Source organism: Mytilus galloprovincialis, chromosome 3 (genome assembly GCF_965363235.1).
Source record: "Mytilus galloprovincialis chromosome 3, xbMytGall1.hap1.1, whole genome shotgun sequence".
NCBI classification, from domain to species: domain Eukaryota; kingdom Metazoa; phylum Mollusca; class Bivalvia; order Mytilida; family Mytilidae; genus Mytilus; species Mytilus galloprovincialis.
The window spans coordinates 106,780,734-106,795,586 of record NC_134840.1 but is presented as its reverse complement, the minus strand read 5'-3'; the positions used below and the strand labels follow the sequence as shown (position 1 = coordinate 106,795,586).

General features: G+C 33.5%; 1 protein-coding gene across 1 annotated transcript in view; it reads left to right on the top strand.

The window, feature by feature from the left end:
- Positions 1-14,853, top strand: part of LOC143066871 (uncharacterized) — a 68,570-nt gene that overhangs the window by 7,169 nt on the left and 46,548 nt on the right. The window contains exons 6-9 of the mRNA XM_076239682.1: positions 2,863-2,962; positions 3,715-3,863; positions 4,568-4,805; positions 9,547-9,648. Of these exons, the coding sequence (XP_076095797.1) occupies positions 2,863-2,962; positions 3,715-3,863; positions 4,568-4,805; positions 9,547-9,648 (589 nt within the window). The remainder of the gene's footprint in view (positions 1-2,862; positions 2,963-3,714; positions 3,864-4,567; positions 4,806-9,546; positions 9,649-14,853) is intronic.

Here is a 14,853-nt window from a genome sequence, read left to right as displayed (position 1 = left end):
GATTTTTGATCCGTCAAAAAACATGGCCGCCGTTACTTAAAATAGAACATAGGGGTCAAATGCAGTTTTTGGCTTATATCTCAAAAACGGAAGCATTTAGAGCAAATCTGACAGGGGTAAAAATGTTCATTAGGTCAAGATCTATCAGCCCAGAAATTTTCAGATGAATCAAACAAACCATTGTTGGGTTGCTGCCACTTAATTTGTAATTTTAAGGAAATTTTGCAGTTTTTGGTCATTATCTTGAATATTATTATAGATGAAGATAAACTGTAAACAGCAAAAATGATCAGCAAAGTAAGATCTACAAATAGGTTAATATGACCAAAATTGTCAATTGACCCCTTAAGGGGTAAATGTCCTTTAATGACAATTTTTCACAATTTGTTCATCATATTTGCTAACTTTAAAAAATCTTCTCCTCTGAAACTACTGAATGGATTTGGATGAAACTTAGCATGATAGTTCCTTAGATTATCCTGCACAAAGTGTGTGCTTCGATTTTTGATCCGTCAAAAAACATGGCCGCCCTTACTTTAAATAGAACATAGGGGTCAAATGCAGTTTTTGGCTTATATCTCAAAAACGAAAGCATTTAGAGCAAATCTGACATGGGGTAAAAATGTTCATTAGGTTAAGATCTATCAGCCCTGAAATTTTCAGATGAATCAAACAAACCATTGTTGGGTTGCTGCCACTTAATTGGTAATTTTAAGGAAATTTTGCAGTTTTTGGTCATTATCTTGAATATCATTATAGATAAAGATAAACTGTAAACAGCAAAAATGATCAGCAAAGTAAGATCTACAAATAAGTTAAATATGACCAAAATTGTCAATTGACCCCTTAAGGGGTTATTGTCCTTTAATGACAATTTTTTCACAATTTGTTCATCATATTTGCTAACTTTAAAAAATCTTCTCCTCTAAAACTACTCAACCAAATTCAACCAAACTTCAACTGAATGATCAGTAGGGTGTATAAAATAAAGTTTGTGTTTTATTTTCTATTTTGTCTAAAAACATGGCCGTCATGGCTAAAAATAGAACACAGGGTAAAATGCAGTTTTTGGCTTATATCTAAAAAAACTCCAGCATTTAGAGCAAATAAGACTAGAAGTTAAAATATTTATTAGGTCAAGGTCTACCTGTCCTGAAATTTTCAATTTTCAATTTGCAAAAAAAATAATTTTTTTAATACTTTATGCATTAGGTCAACTATATTTGGTGTATGAAAATATTTTATGATCTATATGTCGGTTACACAGGTTTTATTTGAACTTGACCTCATTTTCACAGTCCATTGCTAAGTTTTAAGTGTTTGTGTTTTGGTCTCATTTTCTTTATTTATAAACAGTAAGTCCTATATATTTGTAATATTGAAGAATTGTTAGCTGTACATGTTTGCCTGGCATGGTTCAATATGTTCAATAAGGCATTGTTTACCAGGTGAGCGATTCAGGCTCTTGAGAGCCTCTTGTTCTATTAAGTATAAGATAAAGTTCATTTATAGAAAAATATAGCAAAATCCTATATTAAATAAAATATTTGATTTAGACCCGCGAACCACCTTACAATATCTGTATCTGCAGCTGGGTTCAATTCCCAGTGTTGGGATTGGAAAGTGGCATACTGTAAAAGGCTGCCAACATTTTTTGTGCAGTAACTTATTAACCTTTTAATCAATGCTTTTCTTATTTTGATTTGTGGATACTTATAAAAATTGAAATCAGTCAAGTCTAAAATTGACATTTTCACTCTAACTGTTCAGGAAATATATGTCCACTGGTCCTTTATGGGCTGGAAAATGGCACTTCTGTTGTTAACCGGAATTTTGTGACAAAAATGTCGGTTATTGATTTGGGGATGTACGGATGCCAGGGAGTCGGGCGTCGGTTGGCTGGCGGCAACCAAATGTTGTCCGTGCATTTACTCATGAACCATTCAACCAAAGCTTTTAAAATTTTAATATGTTGTTACTGACAACAAAATGAAAGCCAAGTTCAATAATGACGATTTTGACTTTTACCGTTCAGGAGTTGTGGTTATTGAAAGATTGAAAAATGGCGTTTCCAGTCGTGTCCCTGGATTTACGCATGAACTGTTCAACCAAAGCTTCCCAAATTTTAATATGTTGTTACTTATGACAAAATGGAGGTCAAGTTTAATAATGACCATTTTGACTTTTACAGTTCAGGAGTTATGGTTCTTGAAAGATTGAAAAATGGTGTTTCCAGTCGTGTCCGTGCATTTACTCATGAACCATTCAAGTTCAACCAAAGCTTTTCAAATTTTAATATGTTGATACTGCTGACAAAATGGAGGTCAAATTTGATATTGACGATTTTCACTTTCACCATTCATCAGTTATGATTCTTGTGATATTGCCAGGACACAAATAAGTGTTAATAAATTCGGTTTGCTGTCGTTGTGACAGCCTCTTGTTTTAGTGCAATTACTTATTAACCATTAAAAAACAATGCTTTCAAATTTTATTCATACATTATTACAGGTGATTAAATGGAGGTCAAGTTTGATATTGAAATTTTTGACTTTTACCGTTCAAGACATATGATCTTGATAGATAAACACACAATGGACATGGTACATGTGTATGTTAAACTATAGCCTGAAAATGCCATACATAAGAAAAAATAATTTCAATCACAATTTGTTGTAGCTGCCCTCTTAAGTTCTTAATTTTAATAAACAGAAAACCTAGTTTGCTGTCAATTAGAGGGCTAATTTTTTTTTAAATGACTTTACTTTGTTATTCAATCATACAAGTGCACTAGAGATAATGCTATTTGTCAGATTCATGATATTTATAATTATTAAAATGTTTTGTATTTTTGTCTTTCAGACATGACATAGCTGCAAGCCATGTAGACCCAGGTGTCAAGTTTATCATGGAATCTTCTATCACAGAAAATGATGTTGATCGACACGTTTCTAACTTGAAGGTAAGTAGGATCAAAATATGGTTTCAAATCCAAAATTATAGGATTATTACCAAAAAAAAAATATATATATATACAATAGATGTAGGAGTCTGACTTGTTAGTCAAAAAGGCCTATGTTATCTAAATAAAATGATAAAATAAAATTTTATAAATAAACATTAGTTTTAAAACTTGATCACTTTTTGCAAGGAATGTTCTTTTTGAATTGTCTCCCTTCCAAATTAACTCATAAAACCAGACTTCTGTCACAAATAATTGCCTTTTCAGACGGACTATGGGTAATATCATTGTTCATTCACCAAAATGAAAATAATGTTGCCCCATTGGTTAAACTTCTATTGTTTAGAACTTTTTTAACCAATCACAAAGATTTGGTTTAAGCTTTTGAAAATTTAACCCAGAATGCATTAGGTTCTGAAACAGTCAATTGTATATTTAAATTGACCAGAAATTATTAATTATTATCAATTCTTAGAATATGTATAATTAAATAGTTACTTATTTGATATTCACATCCAACACTATAAGGAAATATCTGATATGACAAAATTATTAATTTCATGTCAGATCAAAGCTACAGAGTTCTACATTTGCTTTACCTCCTGGGTGAAAAGGACTTGTCCTAATTTTTTCCATTGTAGCCTTTCTTGGAAATGATGCCAGAAAGCAGTAATTTGATGATTTAATAATCATTTCCACCATCTTATAAAAAAGTAAGTTAAGAATTACTCATATTAAAATGTATGTTGTAGCATGTACCTGTGTTGATCAGAACTGGTGCTGCTGACAAGACTGTACCTCCATTCTACCTTAGAAGGGTGTATCGACTCTTGAGGGAGATAGGAGCTATGGTTAATTATACAGAACCTGAGGGAAAGGAGCATTGGTGGTGGGATACTAAGTAGGATATATATTCTAGTTTTGAGTGTTATCAATTTTATAAGTATTAATCAGTTACGACAAATCTTTTCAAAAGTTTTTTGTGAACTTGAGTTTACTTTGACGGATTAACATGAAACTTAAGAAAATGGAAGATACGGTTTAGAGAAATGGTAGAGCCATTTTGATTTTCAGATCAATAGGTTTAATTTAAGGTCACAGATGCTTAAAATAGATTGAAAACAAAGAATATGAGTTGCAGTTAGGTGTTTATGGTATATTTGTTGAAATTAGACATTGTGGTAGATAGTTGGGAAGGGACAAAACCTGTTGATTTTGAGGTCAAAAGGTCAAAATATAAAAAGGAGGTGAGGTGAGGTATGATCACCAATGAGACAATTATCAACCAGCTGAGACCAGAGTGGATGTAAGCATGTAAGGACTTATAGGTTACTGTACAGTCATTCAACAACGAACGAAACACATACCCTATAGTAACTGTAAAAGCTCATCTTGGCAATAAATGTAAAACTTCAAAAATTGAAAACCATTGGCAATTGATCATTTTGTAAAATTGAATATTGAAATCAAAATCTTTGCATGTTTTGATTGGTCATTTTCAAGCTTATGCAATTGAAAAAAACCTATTCCCTTTTGTAAATTCTAAACTACCCCCTCTAATAAATGTACGGTATAGTCAGATTAATACTGATTTTTACTTTTTAGAGATACCAATGACGGGGGAGTGGTAAATGACAAGTACATCAGAGATTTCACCGCTAAAGCTCTGGAGCAGAAGTTAGGTTACTGTCATGAGGATAACTGTAAACCAGTCAGTGATAATAAATACAGTAAACAAGATTATAGTTTTACCTACACATGTGTGAATCCAGCGTTCGGGGAAGGTCTGCGAGGATTTCAAGTCATTCAGCAAATTACACCTTTCAGACTTAGTCAGATAAAGGTAAATTGCAACAGTTCAGTGAATTCAATTATTACAATATTTTTTTTTAAACGTAGGAAATAACAACTTTTGTATTTTTATTCAATAAATTTCTTCAGGATGAATAAGTAAAGGAACAAAACACTTGATAAATAAAAACAATGTGAAAATGCATTAGATTTCAATGGTTCTCTCATAGATAAAAAAAATATTTTGGTTCATGAAAACTTATTTATTAATTGATGAAGTTACAGAAACACTATTTTCTACTCATTTTTCATGCATTTCAGGTGTTACCTAACACTACAGGGAGATAACTCTGTAAAATCAGCTAAGCGTTTTAATCACATTGTATTGTAAGGGAACTATTAAGCTTCTCAATGATCAAAATTAGTGTTTGCCAAACTGCTATCTATCCAACCATTTTTTTCCGAGAAAGTGATTGGTTCAAATTTTCTGAAATTTTTATATTTTGTTCGAAGGGTCAAAGTTAATATTTTGTCAAAATTTTATGAAAATTAAACGAGCCAAATTAATTTTAGTCAAGGTGTTGGGTACCACCTTAAAAAACTTTGAAAATTAAGATATAAACTGTTTTAGCAAAACACTGCTAAGAGAATAAAAATATCTTTGAAATCACAATCCTTATCTGGAGTCATTAATTAAGTAACTAACCCAGTGGTATCTGAGATTCTCATAATGTTTTGGATTTGAGATTCTTTATATTTTACATCTTCACATTTGTTAACACTTTCAGTACGGCATTGTTTTTTTTGGCGCGTTTGAATAGCCGGAGATTTATTAGCGCGAGCAGTTTCGTGGCCGGGATTAATTTGACATGTGCTCATAAAAAAACGTCTCGGAACTTCAAACGACAATTACCGCTATTTGAGATCGATTTTCGTTAACATATTTTAAGGTTAAGTTGTACCCTACTTGTTTTGAGTTGTGGTGTGGTTAGAGCGATATGAAAAGGAAGCAATATCAACAGTTTAGCTCTATGACGAACGAGGTTTTTTTTTATAACTGAATGTTTACAAATACATAGCTGCGAAGGGGAGAGTTTCTTCTGACCGTTCCCTTTCCGAGATATTAACTTACGTTCGATGTTTCTTTTTGTTACAAAGAATAAAATGAAATGTCTATGACAACACCATAACTGATTGGGAAGACGATAAACGACCGACAACATGAGAAGTACCAGCGATTGAAATCCGCCATTTGCAAAGCGTCGTTCATGTCAACAACAATTAAAGAGATATAACTCAACTGTAATTTGGCGGACGACAACTCTTTTTAAATATGTTGCTGTATGTTTTTAAGTCACTTGGGGTATAACAGAATTTCTTGTTACTGTTCTATGACAAATAAAAATTTGTATTTGTTCAATGATTAAACAAAAAATCTCTGTATTTGTCAAAGTAAATTACCTTCCTTGAAAATATTCATTTCAAACTAAGTAACAGGCATGCAACCTAATAGCAATTTAAGCAGATAAAAAAAAATACATTTAAAAAAATAAAAATCAAACGAATAATTAGATATTTGACAAAAAAAACTACTCAAGGTATTGATATTATTTTGATTTCTTTTAAACTGCTATAAGGTTATATAACAAACAAAAATAACAGTGTTATAAATTTTTGTTACTTGCCTCTTTTCAAGTCTTTAAATTTTTTTTCGGTGTCCATTTTACTACATTTTGTTGTCCTGATCTCTCTATAAAATTCCTTCTTTATTTTAAAATGTCTCTTGATACTATCTTTTTGAATATATCCTTCATCAGTTATTCTTTAGTTTTGTTCATAGTTTATAAATAAATAAATTCGCAAATTGAAACGGTAAAGTCAATGAATTCAAAATTGTCTGGAACTAACAACATAGCTATAATGCTAACAGTAACTTTTAACAGAATGGAACACCGTGAAACACTCTGGTAGACAGAGGTGCTTTCCACAATCTAGACAGCCATATTTTGTTTGACTACGTGTGTCTTGCTGATTATTTTTCACTCTCATGTGACAGACATGGCACCAACTTTTATTTCCAAAGGAACCTGGCAAGTGTCTCTGTGTAAGACGATCATCAACCGGGACAAGTGATGGACGGCCTTTACGAACTGAACCACCTGTGTATCCACCTATCAGTCCTACTGCTACTCCCTTTGAAAACTTCAAAAAGGTTAATGGTCTCTTACCAGGGCCTGGTTGATGATGAGGAGAAGCCAGAAAAAGCCTAAAGGCATTAAATTTCAACATTTCTATCATTGTAAAGAAAATCCTTTTAGGCCATTTCAGTGTTTTGTGTTGGAAAACATAGTACTGGATGTACTGGTCAGCCCTATCAACCCCTTCCATGTATTGTGTGTAATCAGAGATCATCTGTGGACATGGTATCTCTTGTCATTGAAAAATACCATCTGATTGTTGCACATTTCTCTGCACTGCACCTACTGAGAAATCGTGTATACTTGATATTAAGTTTACATTTTTTTTGTCCTTCCATACTACAGCAGCCACTGCATCCTTCTGTCTAAACTGCATGTCCCCACAATTAGTAACACCTTCAGGGTTTTTCTTCATTATATCTTTAGGAAGCTCTCTCCTATTTATTCGTACAGTACCACATGCAGCAGTGTTAAAATGTTCAAACAAGTCTGTAAATAAGGTGGGAGAAGTGAAGTAGTTGTCCATATAAATATGGTACCCTTGCCCTATAACATTTGCCTTTTCAATACAATTTTTGACTACACGGTTTGCCAGACCATGAGCTGCGGCACCATTTATCCTCCCACTGTATACCTGACAGAAGGAAACATATCCTGTATTAGCTTCCGCTATCGCCCACATTTTTATTCCCCATTTGGTAGGCTTGGCTGGCATATACTGCTTAAAAGACAGTCGTCCTTTCCATGGAACCATCACCTCATCAACTGATAGTTGCCTTTTAGGGATATACTGGTTTACCATAGAATCTGTGAACATATTCATTAACGATTCAATTTTGTATAATTTAGAATAATTGGGATCCCCTGGCTGTGGGGCTTGCTCACTATTTGAAAAATGGATGTACCGCATAATTTGCATATAGCGATCCCTTTTCATGACTTTACTGAAGTACGGGGTCTCCAGCATAACATCTGTGCTCCAGTAGGATTTTATATCTGGTTTTACATTGATTCCCATCAAGAAACATAAACCTAGAAAAGCCTTCATTTCTTCAATAGTTGGTGTAACCCATGGGGATTTATTTTCATCAGGATGATCACGAATTTGTTTATTGGCATACCTGTCTGTCTCCTGTATGATGTATTGCAAAATGGCATTGGTAAACAGCAATGAGAAAAAATCAACGGGCTCTTTATCTGGATCTAAAACTGTGGTAGGACCAGTATTTCCCCGTGGTAAAAATATATGTGGTAATCCCCTCTCATAATAATTAAAATTCTCATGCCACCCATCAGCTTCAGCAGGACGGTCACCAGCTTCATCAACAAGGGGTTCATTTTCATCAGAAAAATCATTTTCACTTTCATTTTCACCATCAACAACATCTAATTCACCTATCCCAATTTGTGCAAGCCTATCATTGTACCGCTGTGCAGCTGCATCAACTTCATTTTGCGAAAATTCCGTCAAACTCTTCATCCGAAGATTCAGACAATTTTTTTTATTTTCACCCAGACGACAATACTAGGTTTATCACAACTATTTTACTATGGAACCGCCTTTTAGCCTAGAAAAATTTGATTGGCTGCACAAAAATATGGATTTCCTTATTTGGGAGAACACCTGCACATCGTGTGAAATTTATTTGTCAGCAAAAACCGTAAACTCCTGATCGTCAACAGAGCGTAAATCAACAACATGCAAAGATGATACATAAAGAGACAGCCATTACCGGCTTATCTTTTTTATTAAACAGTCCTAAGTAAATATTATTAATTTTTAAAACAGCGATACATAAATGGTTTAAATATTTTGTTTGTAAGGTAATGAACTTTCATTTTTAAAGCGATCACATTGACTACACATGTCAACAAAATTGAAAAAATGGCGGCATATTATTTTATCATGAACGCAAATCGAAAGTACGAAGAAATGACATAACAATGACTTTTATTGTCAAAATTTATACATAATATTAAAAATTGAAACCTGTTAACACATTGTGGTAACGTACGCTTTACAGCTTTACGTAATTGATCTGATATTAAAACTGAAAGTAGGTCGGAGTATTTTTCGTTGTCCATGATGCATTCAAGCATCACGCGGCCGTAGTAAGGTGATGCATTCAGGCATCATACGACGGTACCTAGGTGATGCCTTAAGGCATCATACGCCTTGAATGGGTTAAAGATTGTATGTTCTTATCAGCAGTCGAATTTAAGCTTTTTTGTGTACTGGCCAGCCGGACCAGTGAACCGTAAATCTACTGGTCCTGTACCAAATCTACTGGTCCTAAATAATGACATTTATTAGACAAACACTAATATAAATAATGACATCCCTGTACAGTGGAATTTGTTTCACATGTATTTTTTTGTTTGTTAATAAAGTGAGATTGTGTTGCAATCAGTGATTTTCATTAATAATTTCTACTGATCCGTCGGACCACCAGCTAACAAAATCTACTGGTCCGATGTAAATTCTACTGGTCTTGGACCACCGGACCAGTGCTAATTTTGACCCCTGGTTCTTATGTATGGTAATGTTATCTGTTATAACATTTAAACAACTACAAATATGAATTTATATTTCAGGGTTCCATGAAGGATGATTCAATGATAGTTGATACAACCAATGTACTGAGATTTTCATATAAAAAGAATAACTTGAGGTTGCCCAAGTTCAAATCGTTACAGGTATAAACGAAGTAATAGTCTTTCATTTTAATCTTTTGCAATGTTAGCAGCTAGTCTGCAGTTAAAATTTTAAAATTTCTTCCTCTATGTTATTGATGAAGATAAAGGAAAATTAATTTTTAAGTTTTCTCTTCTGAACAGAATTTTAACCATTTCCAACATAAAGACAGGCATTTTTATTTAATTTTAAAACAAATGTTAAAGGAGTAGGTCCGGTAAGGGCCGATTTTGGTCTCAAATTTCAGGTTCATCTAACAAAAGATTTTGGACACTTTTAAAACACTTAAGTGTCTATTTCAATTGATTCAGTGGGAAATACTGGGAAAACCAGGGTTTTACTGGGTTTTAGTGGGTAATACTGGGCAATACTGGGTAATATAAAATATTTGTCTGAATTTTAAAGAGGATTCAGTGATAAACACAAATGCAATACATTTAATAAGATATTTATACCCTATTTTGTTTGTTTAGCATTTGTCTAGATTGGCAAACTGTAAATAGAAAGCAAATAAATCATTTTTATACGACCGCAAAAATTTTAATTTTTTGGTCGTATATTGCTATCACGTTGGCGTCGTCGTCCGAATACTTTTAGTTTTCGCACTCTAACTTTAGTAAAAGTGAATAGAAATCAATGAAATTTTCACACAAGGTTTATGACCACAAAAGGAAGGTTGGGATTGATTTTGGGAGTTTTGGTCCCAACATTTTAGGAATTGGGGGCCAAAAAGGGCCCAAATAAGCATTTTCTTGGTTTTCGCACTATAACTTTAGTTTAAGTGAATAGAAATCTATGAAATTTTGACACAAGGTTTATGACCACAAAGGGAAGGTTGGGATTGATTTTGGGTGTTTTGGTTCCAACAGTTTAGGAATTACGGGCCAAAAAAGGGCCCAAATAAGCATTATTCTTGGTTTTTGCACAATAACTTTAGTATAAGTAAATAGAAATCAATGAAATTTTAACACAAAGTTTTTGACCACAAAAGGAAGTTTGGGATTGATTTTTGGAGTTGAGGTCACAACAGTTTATGAATTAGGGGCCAAAAAGGGGCCCAAATAAGCATTATTTTTGCATTTTTTGAAGTTTGGATTATTGAAACAATACTTGGTAATTAAAAGGTATCTTTAAATGTGCAAATCTTGTATTCTGCCTACATATAAAATTAATAGAGAAGAGAATGAAATTGAATTTTCTAGAAATGACTGTCAATGGTTATCTGTATAAAAAGTATATGTTTAGCTGTTATACTATGAAACTATAACAAGTCTTTACTATTTTGTGTTAAAATAAGCTTAAAAAATCATATTGCCAAGTAATGCCCACTATCACCCATTTCTGGGAGTATTGCCCAGCCCGGGAATTCCCGGGTGGGTAATACTTTGCCAACCCTGCTTTTCAGATGGTTTTTGTTAAAAATGAAAGTGGCCGCATCTGTGTTCATCCTCAACCTTTATATATGATATGTAATATCATCAAATACAACTTACATTTCAATATTATGAATGAACACGAATGCGGCCACTCTCATTTAGGAAGAAAACCGCCTAAAATTTCACTAAAATGCTAAAATTGTGAAGATTTCAGTAATTTGGCATGACTTAATGATGCTAGTACCCGATATATGTGCATTTTATTGTCAAAAAAAAACAGCCCATATTTATGTAGCAGAAGCATTCTACTTTCCAATAAATAGCTAAAAGATTACATTTTTAGCTCACCTGGCCCAAAGGGCCAAGTGAGCTTTTCTCAGCACTTGGCGTCCGGCGTCCGTCGTCCGTCGTCTGTCGTCCGTCGTCTGTCGTCCGTCGTCCGTCGTCGTCTGGCGTCGTTAACTTTTACAAAAATCTTCTCCTCTGAAACTACTGGGCCAAATTTAACCAAACTTGGCCACAATCATCATTGGGGTATCTAGTTTAAAAAATGTGTCTGGTGACCCGGTCAACCAACCAAGATGGCCGCCATGGCTAAAAATAGAACATAGGGGTAAAATGCAGTTTTTGGCTTATAACTCAAAAACCAAAGCATTTAGAGCAAATCTGACATGGGGTAAAATTGTTCATCAGGTCAAGATCTATCTGCCCTGAAATTTTCAGATGAATCGGTCAATCGGTTGTTGGGTTGCTGCCCCTGAATTGGTAATTTTGAGGAAATTTTGCTGTTTTTGGTTATTATCTTGAATATTATTATAGATAGAGATAAACTGTAAACAGCAATAATGTTCAGCAAAGTAAGATCTACAAATAAGTCAACATGACCAAAATGGTCAGTTGACCCGTTTAGGAGTTATTGCCCTTTATAGTCAATTTTTAACCATTTTTCGTTAATTAAAGTAATCTTTTACAAAAATCTTCTCCTCTGAAAATACTGGGCCAAATTTAACCAAACTTGGCCACAATCATCTTTGGGGTATCTAGTTTAAAAAATGTGTGGCGTGACCTGGTCAACCAACCAAGATGGCTGCCACGGCTAAAAATAGAACAAAGGGGTAAAATGCAGTTTTTGGCTTATAACTCAAAAACCAAAGCATTTTGAGGAAATCTGACATGGGATAAAAATGTTTATCAGGTCAAGATCTATCTGCCCTGAAATTTTCAGATGAATCGCTCAATCGGTTGTTGGGTTACTGCCCCTGAATTGGTAATTTTGAGGAAATTTTGCTGTTTTTGGTTATTATCTTGAATATTATTATAGATAGAGATAAACTGTAAACAGCAATAATGTTCAGCAAAGTAAGATCTACAAATAAGTCAACATGACCAAAATGGTCAGTTGACCCGTTTAGGAGTTATTGCCCTTTATAGTCAATTTTTAACCATTTTTCGTAAATTAAAGTAATCTTTTACAAAAATCTTCTCCTCTGAAACTACTGGGCCAAATTAATCCAAACTTGGCCACAATCATCTTTGGGGTATCTAGTTTGAAAAATGTGTCCGATGACCTGGCCATTCAACCAAGATGGCCGCCACGGCTAAAAATAGAACATAGGGGTAAAATGCAGTTTTTGGCTTATAACTATGAAACCAAAGCATCTAGAGCAAATCTGACAAGAAGTTAAATTGTTAATCAAGTCAATATCTATCTGCCCTGAATTTTTCAGATGAATTGGACAACTGGTTGTTGGGTTGCTGCCCTCCAACTGGTAATTTTTAAAGAAATTTTGCCGTTTTTGGTTATCTTGAATACTATTATAGATAGCGATAAACTGTAAACAGCAATAATGTTCAGCAAAGTAAGATCTACAAATAAGTCAACATGACCTAAATGGTCAATTGACCCCTTAAGGAGTTATTGCCCTTTATAGTCAATTTTTAACAATTTTCATTAATTTGGTAAATTTATGTAAATTTTTACCAAATATAGTTCTCTGTTACTAATGGGCAAAGTTCATTATAGATATAATTGTAAGAAGCAAAATCGTTCAGTAAAGTAAGAACTTCAAACACATCACCATCACCAAAATACAATTTTGTCATGAATCCATTTGTGTCCTTTGTTTAATATGCACATAGACCAAGGTGAGCGACACAGGCTCTTTAGAGCCTCTAGTTACAATTTTGTAAAACTGCTATATTTTGGGGCTAAAAAGGGGTCTTACTGAAGCTACTCCTTTTAAAGAAATTTTACCCAACTGCTGATGAAAAATTCTTTTTTTGTTGCATCAAAATTTCTTGTTTCTATTCTACATTTAATTTCATGATTATTAATTTTCATAGATTCCAGTATGAGAAAGTAATATTCTTTGTAGGTTAAAATTTAGTTGCAGTTTTTATTTGGTGGAGAAATTTTTCTATGAAATAAATCACATTAAAACTACAACTACCATTTCTGCTTTTACAGTAATATGATATGAAAAATTATGTTTAAAAAGTAACAGTTTTATTTCAGGAATCAAATTGCTAGTAAGAGTGCATTACTATGCAGTTTTCTGTTTTACCCAATAACATATTTTGGATGTCATATTTTCGTAGTCCTTAACTTTTTAAACAAAAAAATGTTGTCTGTTTTTATTGGACTTTAAGGGGACAACAAAAAATAGTCCAATAAAAACAGATAACACAGTGGCTACAAACAATTAATAAAAACAGCAATAGCAAAAAATTACACAGAAAACTTTTGACTGAGCAAAACAAACCATACAAAAAGCCAGGGTTGACCTCATCTGCTCAAGAAGTGGAAGCAATTCATGTTTACTCACCTGTAGTGTTGCTCAAGCAGTTGTATTGGATTAAAAATAAGGTCAATGATATATTTTATATATGAATGTTATTTACATTTTTATACGACCCCAAAAAAATTTTGGGTTCGTATAATGGTATGATGTCGTTGTCTGCGTCGTCTGCATCGTCGTCCGAAGACACTTTGGTTTCTGGATAATAACTTTAGTTTAAGTGAATAGATCTTAATGAAAAAAAGGAAGGTTGGGATTTATTTTGGGGATGATGGTCCGAACCGTTTAGGAATTAGGGGCCCAAAAGGGGCCAAAACAAGCATTTTTCTAGTTTCAGGATAATAACTTGTTTACCAGTATTTCAATTGCTCTGAAAGTGTACTGCAATGTTTAAAATCACAAGTAGAAGGTTTGGATTCATTTAAGGGGTTATGGGGCCAAAGTTTAGGAATTAAAGGCCAAAAAGGGGCCAAAACAAGCATTTTTCTAGTTTCCAGACAATACCTTGTGTGTAATCGCATGGATCGCTCTGAAATTGTACCACAATGTACCATATATCAAAGGGGAGGCTGGGATTAAGTTTTGGGTTAATTGCCCAAAATATGTAGGAATTAAGGGCCAAAAAAGGGCCAAAAAGAAGCATGTTTCTAGTTTCCAAACAATCATGACAATAACTTGTGTTTCAGTGTATGGATCTCTCTGATTTATCGTACTACAAGGTTCAATATTACAAAGGAAAGCATGGGATTGAGTTTAAGGGTTATTGCTCCAAGGGGGGGTTTCAATAAATTTTGGGGGGGGGGGGGATCTCAGTTTACCATTTTTTGTAAGGGATTTTTTTTTTTTTTCAACATTTTTCAAATTTCAAATTTTGAAAAGTTTCAATAAGAAATATTCAATTGCACAGTATTGTGCAATAGATGTGTTAGATCTTGAACCACATTAATTTTGTGGCAAAAACCTATATTTGTCAAAAATTTGATCAGAATCAAAATTCAGACGGTATCAAGCTTGAATATTGTGACCAAATTTG